The sequence below is a fragment of the Polyodon spathula genome, chromosome 14 (genome assembly GCF_017654505.1).
Source record: "Polyodon spathula isolate WHYD16114869_AA chromosome 14, ASM1765450v1, whole genome shotgun sequence".
Lineage (NCBI taxonomy): Eukaryota > Metazoa > Chordata > Actinopteri > Acipenseriformes > Polyodontidae > Polyodon > Polyodon spathula.
In genome coordinates this window covers 15,463,314-15,481,222 of record NC_054547.1, presented here as the reverse complement: position 1 = coordinate 15,481,222, position 17,909 = coordinate 15,463,314, and the positions used below count along the sequence as shown (strand labels likewise).

General features: G+C 36.9%; 1 protein-coding gene across 2 annotated transcripts in view; it reads right to left on the bottom strand.

Annotated features, from left to right (window-relative positions):
• Window positions 1-16,540, bottom strand: part of LOC121327326 (breast cancer anti-estrogen resistance protein 3 homolog) — an 82,109-nt gene extending 65,569 nt beyond the window's left edge. The window contains exons 1-2 of one of the 2 annotated variants that reach the window (XM_041271285.1): window positions 16,342-16,540; window positions 496-620 (exon numbers count right to left, since the gene is read on the bottom strand). In XM_041271285.1, the coding sequence (XP_041127219.1) occupies window positions 496-585 (90 nt within the window). In that variant the 5' untranslated portion in view covers window positions 586-620; window positions 16,342-16,540. The remainder of the gene's footprint in view (window positions 1-495; window positions 621-16,341) is intronic. The other variant, XM_041271284.1, reaches the window with a different exon arrangement.
• Window positions 16,541-17,909: the final 1,369 nt, after the last annotated feature.

Here is a 17,909-nt window from a genome sequence, read left to right as displayed (position 1 = left end):
CCTGCTGAAAAAGTAAAGCACTACTAACTACTTATTCTAAAATGGGAAATAAAAGGAATTTACAGCTGCATAACCTGCTTACCCTGGTTCAGCTCAAGCTCTCCACAGGTGAGGGTTATTGCTGTTGACGGGGCTAATTTACCATTCCAAGGGAGACAACTGAAGAAACAGCTGCTTGGATTTTATGTGCTGTTCTGCAGGTTTAAGAAAAGCAGCATTCACCACAAGTCCAAGCAGCTGTTTCTTCACTTGTTTCACTTGAAATTGCCCATGGGCACACCTTTGAGGCCACTTGATTAAATCAACTGTCTTAATAATCTATTTATGCAGATCTACCGCTGGACTGTTTTTCTAATGTACGAGCAATGAACACTAGTTACCATACCATGGAAATGTCAAGGTCAAAGGACCATAACATTCATTTAAGTATTACCAGACAACTTGAGCTCCTGAGAAGTTATTTTTTAACATCTACACAGTGTGTGGAAGTCTTACCTCTACTCCATCATACTCCTCATCAAAAAGGTTGCAGTACTCCAGGAGATCCAGCTGAGTTAACCATTTTGAAATGGCCAGATGTTTCATGGTGGATCCTTCTGTCCCAACGGTCTCCTTCACATCTGTTGGATGGAGAAACTAAGTCAACGAAAAGTTCAACTAAACAACCCTAAGGCGAGCAGAGAAAATGCTGCTGAAAAGCTGATTAAAAAGTTAAACCTCCCAATGCTTTAACAGGGAATAGTGAAGAAAAAATGACATGTCATAGTGTGTTCTGCTTAAAATCCACCATCAGAAATCCCAACCTTATCTTTTTATGTCAGATCAACAATAAAAAAAGGGTTCAAGGTGTTTTATTGTTGGTCAGCAGTAAAATCTAAAGCGGTGAATGGTCAAGTGGAAATTTTATAAGTGTCTGTATGAACTGTGCCTCTCAAAAGTATTAAAGCAGAGTTATTCAGGCACTTAACTGAAATGGTGCATTTTATTAGCTGTAAATGTTTAATCAGCTGCTGTAGCCAGTGACTGCAGATGTCCCTTGCTGTGACTTTTGTTTCCCAGTATGTCTTGCAGAGACCACCGTTTGCTGAAGACTCTGACCTTTTTTATGTCAACAGCAAAGGACACACTTGTCATGAAGAGGCTGACACTCATAACAAATGTTGAATTTGAATATACCTTCAGATTGCAGTTTTATTGTCCTGCCTCTTATCTTTTTATGATGCTTCTAATGGCTCTGAGTATGTCACTCTCAAATAATGCATTTTATTGACATTTTCTAAGGTGCTTCCAGATGTTTTAAAACTGCCAACTTATTTCCGAGTTGCTGAAATTTGTTATCTCTCCTGGCTTCCCTGTTCTTAATATGCTGTACGATACGGTCTCCATGGCTTGCCATATAACAGAGCAAATAAGTTCACTTGTTTAAACATGGGTATATTCTGTTTTCTTTGACAAATCCAGTTACTTGTTTGATTACATTTACCCTTGTGTCTCAAATAAACCTGAAGGACACTACTGATTGCCATGGATACAGTTGTGTACCCAGCTTACTGGAATCGAGAAGCCAGCAACTTCATGCAACCTGGCAATTTCAAGACAACCTAGCGACTGCAAAAGGCAAGAACAAAAACATCTAAAAGTATATTTAATTTGAAGCTTTATATATAAAAATGCGGACCCAAAATCATGTACAATTTCACACCAACACAAATTCCTATAATTCCTTGGTATCTGTTTCCTACATTCTTGCATAGTTTAGCTTTCCGTGCACACTCACAAATTGTGTTGACAATGCAACTTGTTTTCACCCCTCAAGGGATACAACCTGCCTCCCCTTTGAAACCCACTTGTCACTACATTGCACTATAAGATGTAGGTTAGGGTGTTTTACTCTAAATTATATCTTCAAGCTCTGTTTTAACACCTCTACAGCTGATATTTTCAACATGAGCTTGTAAGATAACAAGCTACATTTTTGTAGCTAGATCACTTCATACACTTGTGCACTTCAATTTGTCATATGCAATAGGTCTCAAATGTTTAGATTTGACAAAACAATCATTATTTTAATCATGTATTTGTATTATTTAAAACATATCTGGTACTACACTAAGTTAAATACATCTCTGTTTGCAAGCACTGCTTTGAAGTACGTTTTGCACAAATCTGGTCATTTCAATGTTTAACTAATCATCTGCTTCCCCTATTGATCACCCAGAAGACACAGCAGAGGTGAAATGACCAAGCAATTGAAACAGTGACAAACTTCCTGCGTGTAAGTCATGGAAACTTTCTTTAACCTAGTGTACTACCAGAGTCACGTCCCCATGGGAACCTACAGTATTAGCAACAAGGAAAAAAGCATTCTAAACATTTATACAGATATATAAACAGATTAAGTGCATTAATATCGGGCAATATCAGTGTCTTTTTCTATTTAGATTTAATGATTTATGTTTATACATTTTTGGTGGCTACCTCTAATCAAGTTCAAAGTGTACTTTCTTTTACACTCATTGTACGGCTCGACTTGCAAGACTTACACCCTCAACTTGATTAGCGGTAGCCACCAAGCACTTATAAACACACACACAGATAAGATTTGTTTGCCTACAATCACTTTACATATGAACAACTCCATCTGAAAACTATTTTTGAAAGTGTATGTCTTCAGGTTTATTGAACTGCAGTCAGCTCTACCAAGCCAGACTGTAATTGCAGTGTATGATGTATAAACATGTTCCAGTCATGCAAACATGTAATTTACAGCTTAGATATGTCTTGTAAACCTCCCACTGGGAAACACAAATCATCAAGCTGTCACACTACAACTCACACTCATTATTCCATAGCTGAAATGAATTTTCAAGTTGCCAAAAGCAAGTTTGTCGACGATGCTGGATGGAAATCAAAGACAAAAAGTGTTATGGGTTGGAGTTAAAAGTAGAGTTTAGAGGGGAACAGAATCATTGGATGCATCAAGCTGAAGAGTTTTTTCAAATTTGGCAATCCCATTCCCATTCATCAAAACTAAGGCTTTTATACCAATTCATTCACACAGTTCCAAAGCTAAAGGCCAAGCAAGTGGATCTATGCCAGTTCCAGCTCCCTTGCACATACCAATGAAGCATTCTCAAAGGAGTGCTAACCAAAGTTTAAAATGAAATGTCTTTCCTCTTATTAGCAAGATGAATCACTGACCATGTCCTTCCCTTTCTTGCATGAAAGATATTTTGTTTTAAAATCCTTAATTTGGCACATGCAGATATTTTAAAATATTGATTTCACTGATTTAGCTGCAATGACATACAGAAGTGAACTCGATTAGGTACCCAGGGCAACAGTTTAGTTGTTTTGCTATTGTCCTGTACTTGAAAAATCTGCATCATTATAAAAGTATAAAAAGTGATTTGAAATGTCGTATATGATCTGAGCTAACCAACCTGTGTGGAAAAAAAAAAGAAAAAAGAAAACACAAGCAAAAAAAAAGGCTGTATTACCAGACTACATGCTGCTTCAGTATATGTTTCTATACACATCAATTGTTTTTGACTTCTACCAAAAAGATTGTCCAGCCTTAGTCAAATACTGGAGCTTAATGAGACTGATATGATGCTGTTTTTAAATTATTCACATTAACTTGTTGAAGTTAAATTACTGAAAACTCAATTGCTTTTGCACTTGCTTCAAAACATGTACCAGAGAGTTTCAGTTTCAAAATATATTCATAACTTTATCTATGCAATCATAATTAAAAACAACAGCAAACCTACATGTTGCTGTGAGTCTGAAGATCAGAATGTGTGCAGGTGTCATTGCTTTCTTATGGTCCCTCGTGGAGCTAACATCTGCCAAACTACATCTAGCAATCTACGACCCTTAAGCCTGAATGTGACATAAAACAACACCCCATAAAACTGTGACCAGCGCTGGGCAATACAAGTCATGCTTAACTGGTAGTAAAATAAAGTGGTAGCAATACAGTTGTAAAACAAGAGCAATCTGATTAGAACAGACCAGCTGCATTACAGTGCATAAAAGTGTTCCTGGAGTATTGTAATCATGCAATGCCTGAGTGAGGGAATGGTGTGAAATTCATTCCTCCTAGCCATTCATGTCAATGCAACACAAATCCCATTGTGAAAGGCTTTCAGTTCACACCTCTTCCCCATGGCTCTATATGGGCTTTTCCTCTGTTTGTTTACCTGACCGAGCTCATGTCACCGGATCTTCTGCAATCTACGTCCCACACAAGATGGGTCTTTCAGACTTCCAATACATTTTCACTTTGTTACAACCAAAGAGCCACTGAATAGACCCTAAGCACTAAATCATTGAATTATACTACCTGTTAAACCAGGATAAGGACGGTACTCCAGGACCAGCGTGACATACCCCTGGATAGGAGAGTCACGGGTGATACCACTGGATAAAACACTTTGTACCACTGTGTTGTGCAGCTGAACTTTCATTCTCTGAACCATGTTCTCCACTGAAGTCTCAGAAGTTACAAGGCCTCTCTTCTGTATTATTTACTCCCTCACTAGTTAGAACCCAACTGGCCACACGCCATCCTGCTTCACTGAAACTCTGGGGCAGGGGAGTGCTGGAGGGATAAATACTGCATTTCCTCTGAAAGGCACACTGCAGTGAACTGTACGTGCGGATCACCAATGAGGAGACTTTGTAGTGCCGGAAATGTATAAGAAAATACATGAAATTAAAACACTGAACAAAACAACAAATCAAAAGAGTACAATTCTTGCTGAGGATAGGGGAATTGATTTTACTTGATAACCCTCTTAAACATTACAAGTTATCAGGAAGTGTAATCTTGTTGAACACACTGGCTCGATAGTGAATCTGAAAAGGAATCACTCTTTAATTTTAAACCGTACCTATTCATTCATTGTATCAGTGAAACAATGACGACAGACCTCAGCATTGCAAAACATAAAGGCTGTAGCACTGTTTAGTATAAAAAAAGTATAGCTATGAACTCTTTAAAACAGCACTACCTATTTATCATACAATTATTTGTAACTGTATCACTACCAAAATGTTCTTTGAGTATAACTTTTTTATAGTTTAATAGTATTACAGACTCCCTATTAAAACTAAAATTACAGTGATTATAAAAATGTTTCTTTTTCCTGAATGTAAGTTCCTAAGAAACAATGTCGAAAGAATGCACACTAACAATCAAAGCACTTTGAAACGTTTTTGGCTTGCAGCGTTGAAGCAGACTACCTTCAAATGCTCTCTAATTATACACCAAGGGCATGCTGATTTAGCAGTCCTCAATTAGCCGTGATTGCTAGCACGCTGTCTCTGATGGCAGGCACCTTTACCTGCATTGCTGGAATTCTAGCTGTTCAGAGGAGCAGCAAATTATGTGCACCAAATTACAATAGGTGATGAAGCATGTGCAAGCAACCTGCTTTTACAGCTTTTTAAGTGTGAGGTATATAACGCAAAGCAGGGGCTGAAAAAAGAAATAATACATTTGACAGTCACTTAGCCTGCAGTGATTATCGTTATTAGATACAACATCTGATATCATCTATTCTATGTCTATGCTGACAGTTAGTATTTTGACCTGGTAGTTATAGCTATATTGGCCCTTTTAATGCTGTCCCTGGACCATTTCACCTTTTTTGTTGTTGCTCAACTGCAGCAGCACTTATTGATGAGACTGAAGCAATGGTGTTGCTAGGATTGTGTTGGCGCCACTACCCCACAAGTTGTAATTGAAATAAATGTTTGTCTGTTTCACTGATTTTCTACTAGGTTTTGCCTTTGCTTGAGTATTTACAGATTTGGCGTAATCTGTAAATATTTCATTAACACTCTATAGATGTCAAAATAAATATTTTAATTGTGTTAATAAAGGACATTTACACAAGTGATATACTGGATAAACATAATTTACAAATGTTTCATATTTTTTGTGGGGCAGGGGGGTGGGGCTAGAACCATTTCTGCAGGGATGTCCTATCTCCACATATATGGAATGAAAAGTGATCATGTTTATTTTTACATTTTAGCCAAAACACCATGGTTTACGTCAAGGTAAATGTACTTGTGTAGATTCCCAGGTTAACATTATGCAAATACCATGCTTTACTATTTCCCTATGCACAATACCTAATTAATGAGCCATCAACTTGTAATTACCATTCGTTCACGATAACTTTTTCAACAGCTGATAATCATGCATTACTCACATAATGTGACTCGAGTGTATGTTTGCTATATCTTTTACAATGGTATAGCACATTACATTTCAGACATGAGTTGAGCTTTTGCAAACTTTCACGCACTGATCAGTTTCAACTCTGCTTAGCTCCTGAGCTCGGATGGCATCCAAATTAGTATGGTTCTTATAATTTGAACGTTCATTAATAAAAATTAAAATCCTTATAGCTATTGTACAGAAAAAAAATACTCCTATTTATGCCATAATCCATATGCTGCAACTTAGTATGCTGAATGACACCTCTTACAGTATAGAAACACCTCCAGCCTCCTGGCACTGACCTTGCTAACTAACAAGATGGACTGAATTCATTAAGTCTTAGCTCAGTAGTCCCACTGTGGCTGATTCACCTCTGTAGAGGGTAATTGTATTAACAGCTGATACATTAAGCAGTCTCCTTTGGTAGGTCAGTGGTTTTAAGAGCTCATACAGGTTAGGCAGTCACACAGGTGTGTGAGAAGACAATAGAAATACTCATCATTCATCTCCATTCTGCATGTGCAATGGATTTCTCCTGGGATAGTTGTGAAACATCTTAACAAGGGCATTGCATAGGTCTCATATTACAAAAAGTGTGTATGGGGTAGGTTACACAGAAAGTTTGGTTTCTGGACATGGGAATGTGTTCATATTTTGCTGAAGGGTATTTATTATTTTAATGTGCATAAATTCATATGTACTTACAGTATAGTACAGTATTGTTTTGAAGTTCAGTGATTAAATGTAAAATGTATAAATCGTGTATATGACAGACCTTCAAAGTACTGTGGGAAGACAACACACAAGGGAGTTTGTGCATGTTCATTCTCCTTAAATCAATTTGGCCAATCCGATTCTATTAACTTGTGACTTCATTCTTTGTGAATATATGGCAGAATGTAGCTTGCGTTACCTCATCCCCATATGGAAAAGTGTGTACTATTTCTAAAAGCAAACCTATTTATAAATGATCTACTAAACTGGTATAAGAACACATAGATTGTAATAGAGCATTTTACAGCACTAGAGAATCCCACTGAATTGCATCAATCACCTGTTCATTATTATCCTGATAGTTACCGACTTTGTCAGTAACGGTGCAGAACAATTTAAAAACAATCTTTATAATGAGTAGCTTTGTGAGCAGGGCCTTAGGGAGAATGTAGGCCTGATCTCCCTGAGAGGAAGAGGATTCTCTTGGGTAATTGCCTCGAATGTTTCTTCAAGATATTGCTTAATCGACTAGGTTCACAAAAGGTATCCAACCACTCTCAGAGCCAATCGCACATCTGAAGAAACAGATTTAAAGATTAAAGTGATTAAATATTTAATTCACAGATGAGCCTATATGGATTACTTCAAGCTATCCACAGTTATTTCTTCAACTGGTAGTATACATCAGGATTACATTATCTAGATATTGCAATAGGATATATGTTAATAGTTTAAAAGCCTCTCCATGTTAAACAACACTTAATGTATTCGGTTCCATTTACTTGTATTTTATTTTACTTGATACAGATAAGGTGGTTTTAAAAGAAAGAAAATAAAATGCTATCCTTTTAAAGCAGTAAATGCACATCATTGGTTTGGTGGCCAAAGCTGGGTAAACAAGCCAAAGTACAAGCCAATAATATGTTAATCATCTTTTAACTGCAGCACTGTCTCACATTAGGGTCTGCGGGGAGAGAGGAGGTTGGAACGTGTTAGGGCTCGAGTTCAACTTTATTTTTATTTTTTTCTAAATATGATCTTCTATTGAGGTGGTATTTGTGAGATGGTAGCCTTCCTGTGCACCTGTGCAGTACTGATAGAGACACTAGCAAAGATAACCATGCAACAGAGGCAGTACTAGTGGGTATGGAGATGTGTATCCAGATGCAGTGTTTGGGACATAGAGAAGTCATGAACTTGCCTATTCCAATTCTCTACTGTGTGTTTAAATTTACATTCGTAGAATGACGGCAAACTTCATAAAAAGATAACAGGATAGTAAAAAAAATAAAATAAAATGTTAGTTGTGATAATATCCAAATCTCAGTACATCTACACACCTAGGTTTCCAGTAATGGTGTTATTGTTTTTATAAAAGCAACTGTAAAAGACAGGATATTATTTTGCAGTCATATATAAGTGTGATGGAGATAATGAGATTTGAAGACTTGCAGATAAAACACATGGGATGGAATTATTTTAGCATGCTTGAAAGCCATTTCATGAAGTGTAGAAGATTACAGTGTTAATTCTACTTAAAGCTATAAAAGAAAAAAAATCTATTTCTTTTGAAAAAATACCAAAAGATATGATTAATAATATCAGGTCAATCTTGTATGAGAATGAATGACTTGCAAGTCTTTCAGTGGCCAACTAATAGCCAGTAAATAACTTCTATGTCATGTTCATAGTCATATTCAGGATACTTGAAAACAGAACCTTGTCCCTCCTTTTTACAATTAACTGTTTCCAAATTTAAGATACCACATAGTGTGAAGGACAACTGAAATTAAAAAAATAAAATCATAAACCAAATAAGTGATTATTAATTTAGTCAATCATGCAACATCACATCCTGCCCTCATCACACACATAGAATATACTTGTACCTTGTAGCACTTATTTTGTATCAAACAAAATAATCACTCCACTCAACAAAGAACACAGATAGATCACCCTGATAGCACAGACCAGGGCTGGCAGGTGCACCTTTTATTTTCTTTAATTCATTTTTTTTATACAGGTGGTGCTGGGGTATTATTTGAATGAGTACAGTCTGCCTTCATCCTGTGATCAGATACCTGCAGCACTGTTTTACCTTATAGGCCCCTTTGCCACACAAAAATATGCCCGTTCTCAGAAAGAAAGCGGAGTAAGGTTTCAGTGCTTTCGTGGTAAAGCAGCAAGGGCCACTGCAGCTGAACCTAACATCAGTTTGGGCCGCGTTTTCCTGGAAGGTGTCTCGAGGGATGTTAATCTATTCCGCCATTAATATTTCACACAACTGGTGGAATTAGGCAGAGGATAGTGATGATGTATATCTGTTTGCAGCTACTCTCTGTTGTTGATCAGTTTCCTGTCGTTTTGCCTTTGCTGATTCACTCTAATGACTGATGTTTGGAGCAGCCTACAGCACCATGACTGTCTTTGCCACTGTGGTACTGCCCCCATGATTTCTACTGAATCTCCCTATTTTTGATAGTTTGCTATTGTGCTGCTCCAACTATATGAGGGGTACTGTAGGAATCATATTGTAATGGATCTCCTCCCAGTGGCTAATGAGTTAATAATACTGACATCAGCATAAGACCCGTACTTGCCTCTCAACTACAAAGCTTGCTCTTTAGTTGAATGGTAGACATTCGTCTTTGATGTGTATGGTTTGTGGTTCATGTCCAGCCCTTGCATTTCCATTTAATGGCTTGTCAATTCATTCACATGACATGACCAATGGAATTTGTATCTCTAAAGCTAAATCAGGTAGACAGGTCCCAATAAAAGAGCCAGGTAATGTATATATTGATTTATATTAGTAGGTACAACGAGTTTCCCCCAATAACGTAACCTTGCTGGAAGTAACCACATTAACATCCAGAAACACAATTCTAAACCAGAAACACCAACAAACAGATTACAGGTTTACTTTATTTTGCTTTAAACACTGTTTTAGTTATGGCAAAGGCTGCCATTCGTTAAACTGTTCATTATCAGGGTTTTGCTGTTCACATTTTGCAAGACCCTTTTAAAGTTTAGTGAATAGTGACAATTTTAGATAACCCAATGTGTTGCTCATCAGTTAAAGTCACATACATTTGCTGAATTGTGAAAAAAAAAATATTAAAAAAGAACTTTAAAGTCCAAACTCAGTACATTGTATCCAGTTCAGATGGGCATGTCCTTGTTTTCTGACTTAAAATAATTTGCATATGCCCAGGCAAGCGCAGTACACGGTGAACCGCATTTTAACGTGCACCGCAAAACAACACTACACGATAACATTTTACAAACAGTGACAGCTTATATGAAGAAAGGATTGAGTCTGTTTGTATGAATGCATGCACCTGCTTTATGGAATCATAAACAATGTGTAATTACTTTGGAATTTCTGAAGCATATATAACCTTTAGGTGGATCAATGAACTGCATGCTGCAGAACCAATACCGGCTGTATATAAGGAAGTTGAATGCAGTTCCCTCCGCTCTTGCTAGATGTCAGAGATATGCTTTACAGTTTTCTAGTTTTCCCTAAATTTACTTACGAAGTTTACCAAGATTGGCTATAAGGCAGGGGGTTATGCTGCCTCATGCGATAAACCATTTATTTGTTGTTTTTGACCTGATGATTAGATACTATATATACGCACAAATGTTAATGGAAATCTGACATACTAATAATACAAAGAGTAGAACAAACACATTTGACCTACTTTTGTCTTCCATAAGTATAAAACTCAATAGCAGAATATGTAGCAAAACAAAAAGGAACATCTTAAATTGTTTGACAAACGTTTTCCTCCGTGCCTGTTTTAAATACAAATTGGTCTTTCAGAAATGAAATATGATCACGGTAGTTAGCTGAGAACACAGCTGTCACATCAAAGGGATGGGTTACAGTCGTGACTTATCAAAACTCAAACGACTGAATACTCTCTAGAATGAAACTGTAACAAATCCTTAGCAAAAAGTTTAAGAAACATCCCCATCTGTACAAAACAACAGCATCAAGCACATGAAAACCTAAAAAGCCAGGTCTTTACCTAAATTAACAATCAAATAGAAGGGAAATATGTTAAATATGCCCCGTAGCACTACAGCAACCGGCTCCTCTATTCTTGTTGACATTCACACTCAGCCTGCAGTGATGTCACCGCGCTGTCTGCCAGGCGAGACATCTTCCAATGCCAATTATTTAAAAAGTAAAAGAGCCCCGAGTCAGAGTGGAATCAATCACAGATCCTGCTTTATTTTTTAAACAAATTGTATTTTTGGACTGTCTTGCATTGTGTGCCAAATTCACTCGCAAGCAAAATGAGAGAAACTCATTGTTCTGGAATCTCCTTGTTCCTTATCAACTACTTGCCAAGCCTCAGATACCAGTTTTAACAATTCTTACTTTGCTTCTGTAATTTTGAAGTACTGGAAATCTGAGAGCCAGGGTTTTGATTGTTAGTATAGTGGTGCCAGATCCTGACCCTAGGAATCCAAAATGGAGGCCAACCCAATGACCGACCTGATTAACTTGCTAATAGAACTACTGCCAGCTAAAACTTATAAGAAACGAAGTCACTGTCTGCTTGACTTCACTAGTTTTATAAGGTATGAAAAACTATAGTGATCAAATGCATACACAACAAGTGCCAAAATCCATAGAATTTATCTAGTAATTTAGTTTACCATTTTAGTTATTCCTACCTGACAGGATTGTGCCAATAATGCCAACAAACAAGGGATAGTCCAGCAGTGGGAGTTTGTCTGGGGTAGTGGTGTGTATACTTTGTAATGCCATTCTGAATCATCCACGCTTACCTGCTTGTGAAACTGTAATCAGCTCTGATGCATTCACAAATTCCTGCTGGTATCTGACTCTTGGCTTTTAACAGATTTGCAACATTTCTGGAATTTTGGTTCTCTGTACAAAGCAAACAGTCCATCTCAAGCAGTGTCTCCCACAAAACCGATGGGGCTGTTTCTCCAGGATTGAGTCATACAGGATGGCAAACACTCCTACTTCACAGGGAGGTTGCCACATACTCCAATGTGTGATTCAAATTGCGAAACAAGTGCAAATGTAAAGAAAAAAACACAAGCAAATTGGGTAAAGGACAAACATGGTATAATACTAGCAAATAAAAAATTTGTTGCTGGTTGAATCAGTTAATTTAAAGTTCTGTGTATTGTAGTTTTTGCTTGACATTACAATTGTGATCATATTTTATTTATTTCTTCCAGGATATTTACCTCTGTACCTTTAAACTTGCTTCTAAATAAGCAGTTTTTTTTTTTTTTTTTTTTTTTTTTAAACAGGTAATAGCAGCATCAGATTTGAAATTGTATCCCTATTGTTTAAATCAGTTTATAAAATTAACCCTGATTTTCTTTTTAAAATTCCCAATTAAAAATGTCATCTCACGGATGCAAAACAGTTTCCACTGTCAAGTCAATTACCTTTTTTCACTGGCAAAACCTAAATAAAGGGATGTTACTAAGTTACTGAAAGATCTGAGGAGAGGGCCCAGCCTGGGAAGTTTCCACCTGGACTTGTTGGGGCTTCTAACCAGTAGTGTTCACTGAAGCCACACATGGAAACACAAAGGTTGACGCCTGGTGGGCCCTAGATCGATAACTCAGCACAACCAGGATTTGAACCAGCAAGCTCCTGATTGTATGACTCACCGTGAGTTTCAGTGCGGTGGTGTCTTCATTGGGTTAGTGACTAGGGACCATTATACTATATACAAATTAAAACATGTACTTTTATTTTTTAGAAAAATGACCTAAACATATTAGAATAGCTACAAAAAACATATGTCATGTTTTGAATTCCCACATTCTTAGGTCATCATGGATACCTTGCATTTTCTTAATAAAAAAGCAAAAATCTGACCAGGAAATGACTAATATAACCCCTTCCAAGTATTTAAATGATAGGCATCAGTGAAAGTAGGTCACAATGAACTAAAAGCACTATCAAAACTAGACAAGTGGCATAGCCTTCAGTAGCTCTAGTAGTGAGTAAACTAGGCTTATCAGTACTATATCAGTGTGACATCATTGCTTGTTAGAACTACATGGAGACAGTTTCCATGATATGACATCACAAACGTTTTACTTAGATGAGCTGTTAAGAAATATCATACAGTGTGCTTAAATGACGTAAATGTGCATCAATGTAAATGTACTTCACTGAAACTTAAGCGAAATATTGAGACTGAACTTGAGAAAGCCAACAGTATTAAACAACTGTTGCCGATTTGGCTACATTCTGGTACCTTGCTTCAGGGCATAGCAAGCAATTCTACGAGCTGCAGGGGGACAGTTTAGCGGTTACACTGTGGGGTACCAGATTTAAAATTCTGATAGCAATATTGAAGCTACAGGAATTAACTTCTTAATATGATGGCTTAAACAGAAAATGATATACACAGTGAATCTAAACAACAAGAAAGTTAAGATAACTGATAATCTATGCCATTACCAAGTTGTTTCCATTTGCTTAAATGACCGCATTGATTCATGGCAAGATTTTGCAAGCACATTTGCACAATGAAGAGTGTTGAAAATAATATATTACAGTAATGTATGTAACCTTAAATATTATTAGAAGCGGCATATTCTTTTGACGTGCATAGCCTAGTGACTCAGCATCATTCCAGTTAGAGCACTGGAGCCATAAAAAATTATTATCATGTTCTCATAAACAAATCCCACAAAATACTGTGGAAGTTTCATAACAAGACAGACCCTCACACTCCCTTTGTTCTCTTCCTAGGCATGGCAATATTTTTAAAAAGGTTTCTGGATCAAACTTGATGTATCTGTAAATGTGTAAAATCGGAAATCAAAAAGGCCTCTTGGCACAGTGGGACCGATTCTCAAAGCTATTTACTTCAAATCATTATGAGTTCATATTTTTGTATGAAAGGAAAAAACACCATTCATAAATCTGAAATGAATAATGCACCACTTTAGACTGCTCGCAAGCTACTAAACTAAATGTCTGAGTTGTTTATTTCTGGTTTGGAAACTATTGGGTGTGTTTTGTATTAATGCCCTTATAAAAGTTTCCTATGATAAAAGCATAGCAAAGTGTAATAGCATAATAAAAACATGGTAAAGCCCAGGTGGTAAAGCCCAGGTAATCATTGTAAAGCACTGTGAGGTATGGTAAAACATATTAATAAACACAGCAAACCTGGGTAAATGATGGTAAATGCATAGTACAACTACGAGAAAAGCATGATAAAACTGCAAAAATACCACGATAAACTTTTATAAGGATGACAATTTGGAGTAAATATCTTTGAGAATCTAACCCACTAATATAATATATAAGACTCAGTATCTTTTCCATTTTCAAATGAAAAAGTAGGCCCGCTACATATCTATTTCAATACAGATGAAGAGTTGGCACAGCATCATTTAAACCTGAACGGAGTATAGCAAATGAGATTTTATATGTTTATAAAAAGTAGTTAAGCAAAAGTGATGCAGTGTAGTATTTATCATTTTTTACTACTAGTCAAATCAGTGTCTTTTTCAGTGCAGTGTTAATTTACAGTTTTTTGTTCAGTTTCGTTGTTCAAGAAAACATACAGAAAGTACAACACTTATATCTTCCCTCTGTGTCTCCCACCTGTCCTGCCATTTCAGTAAAGCTCGTTGGCACAGAAAGTGTTAAGAGGAGTTCTCAGTGAAATTAGAATCACTCACTCCAGCAAAGAAAGTATGTGTGTTTTATCAGGGTGCTAGTGGTGTGGGAGCACTTGTTACTTCATCTTACCCGTCAGAGTTTTGAACATGGTAGAATAACCATTTCTCCTTTCCATCTTTTAAAAGCAGAATTTATTACAGATAACAGGGCTTATGCTGTCCATTTTTAGTAGACTAATAAAAAAAAATATTGGGTTTGAGATGACTGTAAACCTCAACGGGACCGCTTGTGAAATTTACGGCTTCTCTGAAACTACACGCTTTTTATCATTCTGTAATTACGGACTCCATCCCATTTATTATCCTATTAACTGTGTCAGGTCTGAACAGCTGTTGCTTCTGTGGGTCATCCTGCATGTTATTATGAATTATTATTGTTAGATTTTTTATTATTATTATTATTATTTATTATTATTATTATTATTATTATTATTATTATTATTATAAAACAGTGCCCCCTCCTTATTCACTGTTTGAATCATATTTTAATAAGGACAGCAGATTAATAAAGGGACATTTCACAGTATATCATAAGTAGGTGTACTGTCAATGCAGCCTAACAATTAATTCAACAAATTGGTTTATAATCTGTTATGATAAATAAATAACAAAAAAGGAAGAACTAAAATATATAGCATAGAAGCAGTTGTGTCATTAGAGCTGTAAAATAAATCTGTTTCAGTTTTCATATCATGTATAATGCTATACTGCATCACAAGCACTCTAGAAAGGTGAGCACTCCGCAATAGCGTAGTGAAGGGGAAGGATATTCTCCGACATCATAATTAGAGTTCATATTTACACATGGGGCTTTAAGGTTATATAGAACCATTAGCAGAAGCCATAGGATCGCAGGATAGGTACAACTACAAAGAAACCCTTTTGACCAGCTTATCTCCTCTGTACCTACATTTCAGTGCTTTTACTAAATAGCATCTTGAAAATGATGCATGTAACCATTGGTTTAAATCTATGGTTGAAAAGCAGTTTTGCTTTTAATGTAACTGTTAGAAAGTGAGTTTTTAGATTCTGCTGCCTACTCCCCTAACTGTGTTCTGTTCTATGGAGTTCTCTCTCAGTATTATATAGTAGTGCCTTGCAGTAAAGTAGCACTTGGCACTGTGTCTATGCCCAGTATAAAATAAACTTTTTAAAATCTGTGTAATTTTACTAAACCACATCCAAATTCCAGTCCATTCAAAAAGTTATGCTTTTTCAACACTAGAGAACACTATCACATGAATAATAAATAATAATAATCTTTCTTTTTATATAGCGCCTTTCACAGTGGACCACCATCACAAATCGCTTTACAAGATACGAGACTAGGGTGTGTGAGCTATGCATCAGCTGCAGAGTCACTTGCAACAACGTCTCGCCCAAAAGACGGAGCACAAGGAGGTTAAATGACCTGCTGGGGACCTCCTGGTTACAAGCCTGTTTCTTTAACCACTGGACCACACAGCCTCCTAATCCTATCAATCACATGTATAGTATAACATTATTAAGACAGTATAAGCAGTATAAGTTGGGGGTGTCGTAGTATGTTGTAACCGAGTGGTTACCACCATTCTAAACAAGTTGAAGCATTTAAATGTGTTTAATTAACTTTCTGCATACTTAGCTCTGAAAGAGTTAAACACTAACACTGATACAAACAATAAAGCATGCTAACTTACCAGTGTCAAAAAAGTGTGTCCTATTAAGTTTTGCCCCTTCTTTCCTCCAATATGCCAAGCCCACGAAAACCACAAAATAAATAGAAATACCAGTTCATAAGTAGTACACAAGGTAATTCCTCCAGTTTAAAACATCTGGTCTTGTGCCCTTATTTCCAGCCCTGAATGACAGACAGAGGGAGTCTTGAAAGAACTGCAGCAGCAATGGAGCTGGCCCTTGGTTAAGCAGAAGACACACCTTGAGACAAACTCATCACCAATCAGAGTGAAGAAAGCACTGCCTGTCTCATAGCAGCTGCTGAGCCACTGCAGTGTGCTTGCCTCCTCCACACACCATACAAAAGACACACACACACACACGCACACACACACACACACACACACCAGCTTGCTCGGTTCCAAAAGAATGCTGTAAGTTGCTCCCTGGTACTACGACACATTCCAGCCATACAGCAAGAATCCCACTGCAGCTGGAGCCTAGGAATGAAACAAGCAGTACAGTAGTACATTTAAAGTGAAGGCCAGAAAATGTATCTTTGACACCAAACTACAGCTCACCCCCCTTACAAGACTGCCTTCAAGGTCAACTATTGTTGTTTTATCTCAGAAGAATTTAAATGACACCCTATACTGTAAAAGTCTTATATAAGAGAAGCCTTGGATGATGACATGATGCAACCTTTTCATTCAACTTTATTTAAGTTTAAAACCAGGGTGGGTATTTAAAAAATGTTCACCGTCTATTTCTAAAATAAATGGTTGGGAGTTTTACATTGTTTCAATACAATAACCTTGGAGAATTTTTACAGACGTACTGAAAACATAAGTGCAATGTGAACAGGCCCCTTTGATTCATTCCTTAAAAAACTGAACACTGAATTTGTTTACTAAATTTTCTGAATATATGCTTGGGGCAAAGTGGTGAGTAAATGCACAGCAGATTAATCACACAATGATTCACAGGTGCAAGGGTGTTTATTAAATGAGTATAATGTCCAGAGCCTTATGGCAAAACCTGTAAACAATAATAAAGATGGAAGCTGTACATTGGCGTTTATCACTTCTGTTTGTAAATCCCACGGATTTGACCCGAAACCAAAAGTCCCGTTCTTTTTCACCCACACAAAACACAAACACAGACACGGTTCCTACGGTGAGTGATTTAAGTGCTTGTGGTGAAAGTGAAGTGCTGGTGTCCGGGTTTAATGCTGGCCTGCGACTGCAGCTCAAGTTCGTGTTTTGTAATCTTGAAACGGACAATGACAGCAAACAATGTTACAAGACAGACTTAACAAACACTCACATTTCACTAATTGCAGGGTATACTTCTAGGTTGTATTCTAACCATTTACAAAGGAAAAGATCACTTTCACTACACCCCCTATTTATACCCTCGCTCATAACCCCTAGGTTAACGAGTGCATCCGTTCTGTGCCGTTCTCGTTCGATCTGTCACAATGCTGCATGAAAGAAAGACAATGCAGCAACAGTTAATAGCACAACATATAACAGAATATGTTCTCAATTAACTAAATAATACGAAATATAAGACAAATACAAGAAAATAC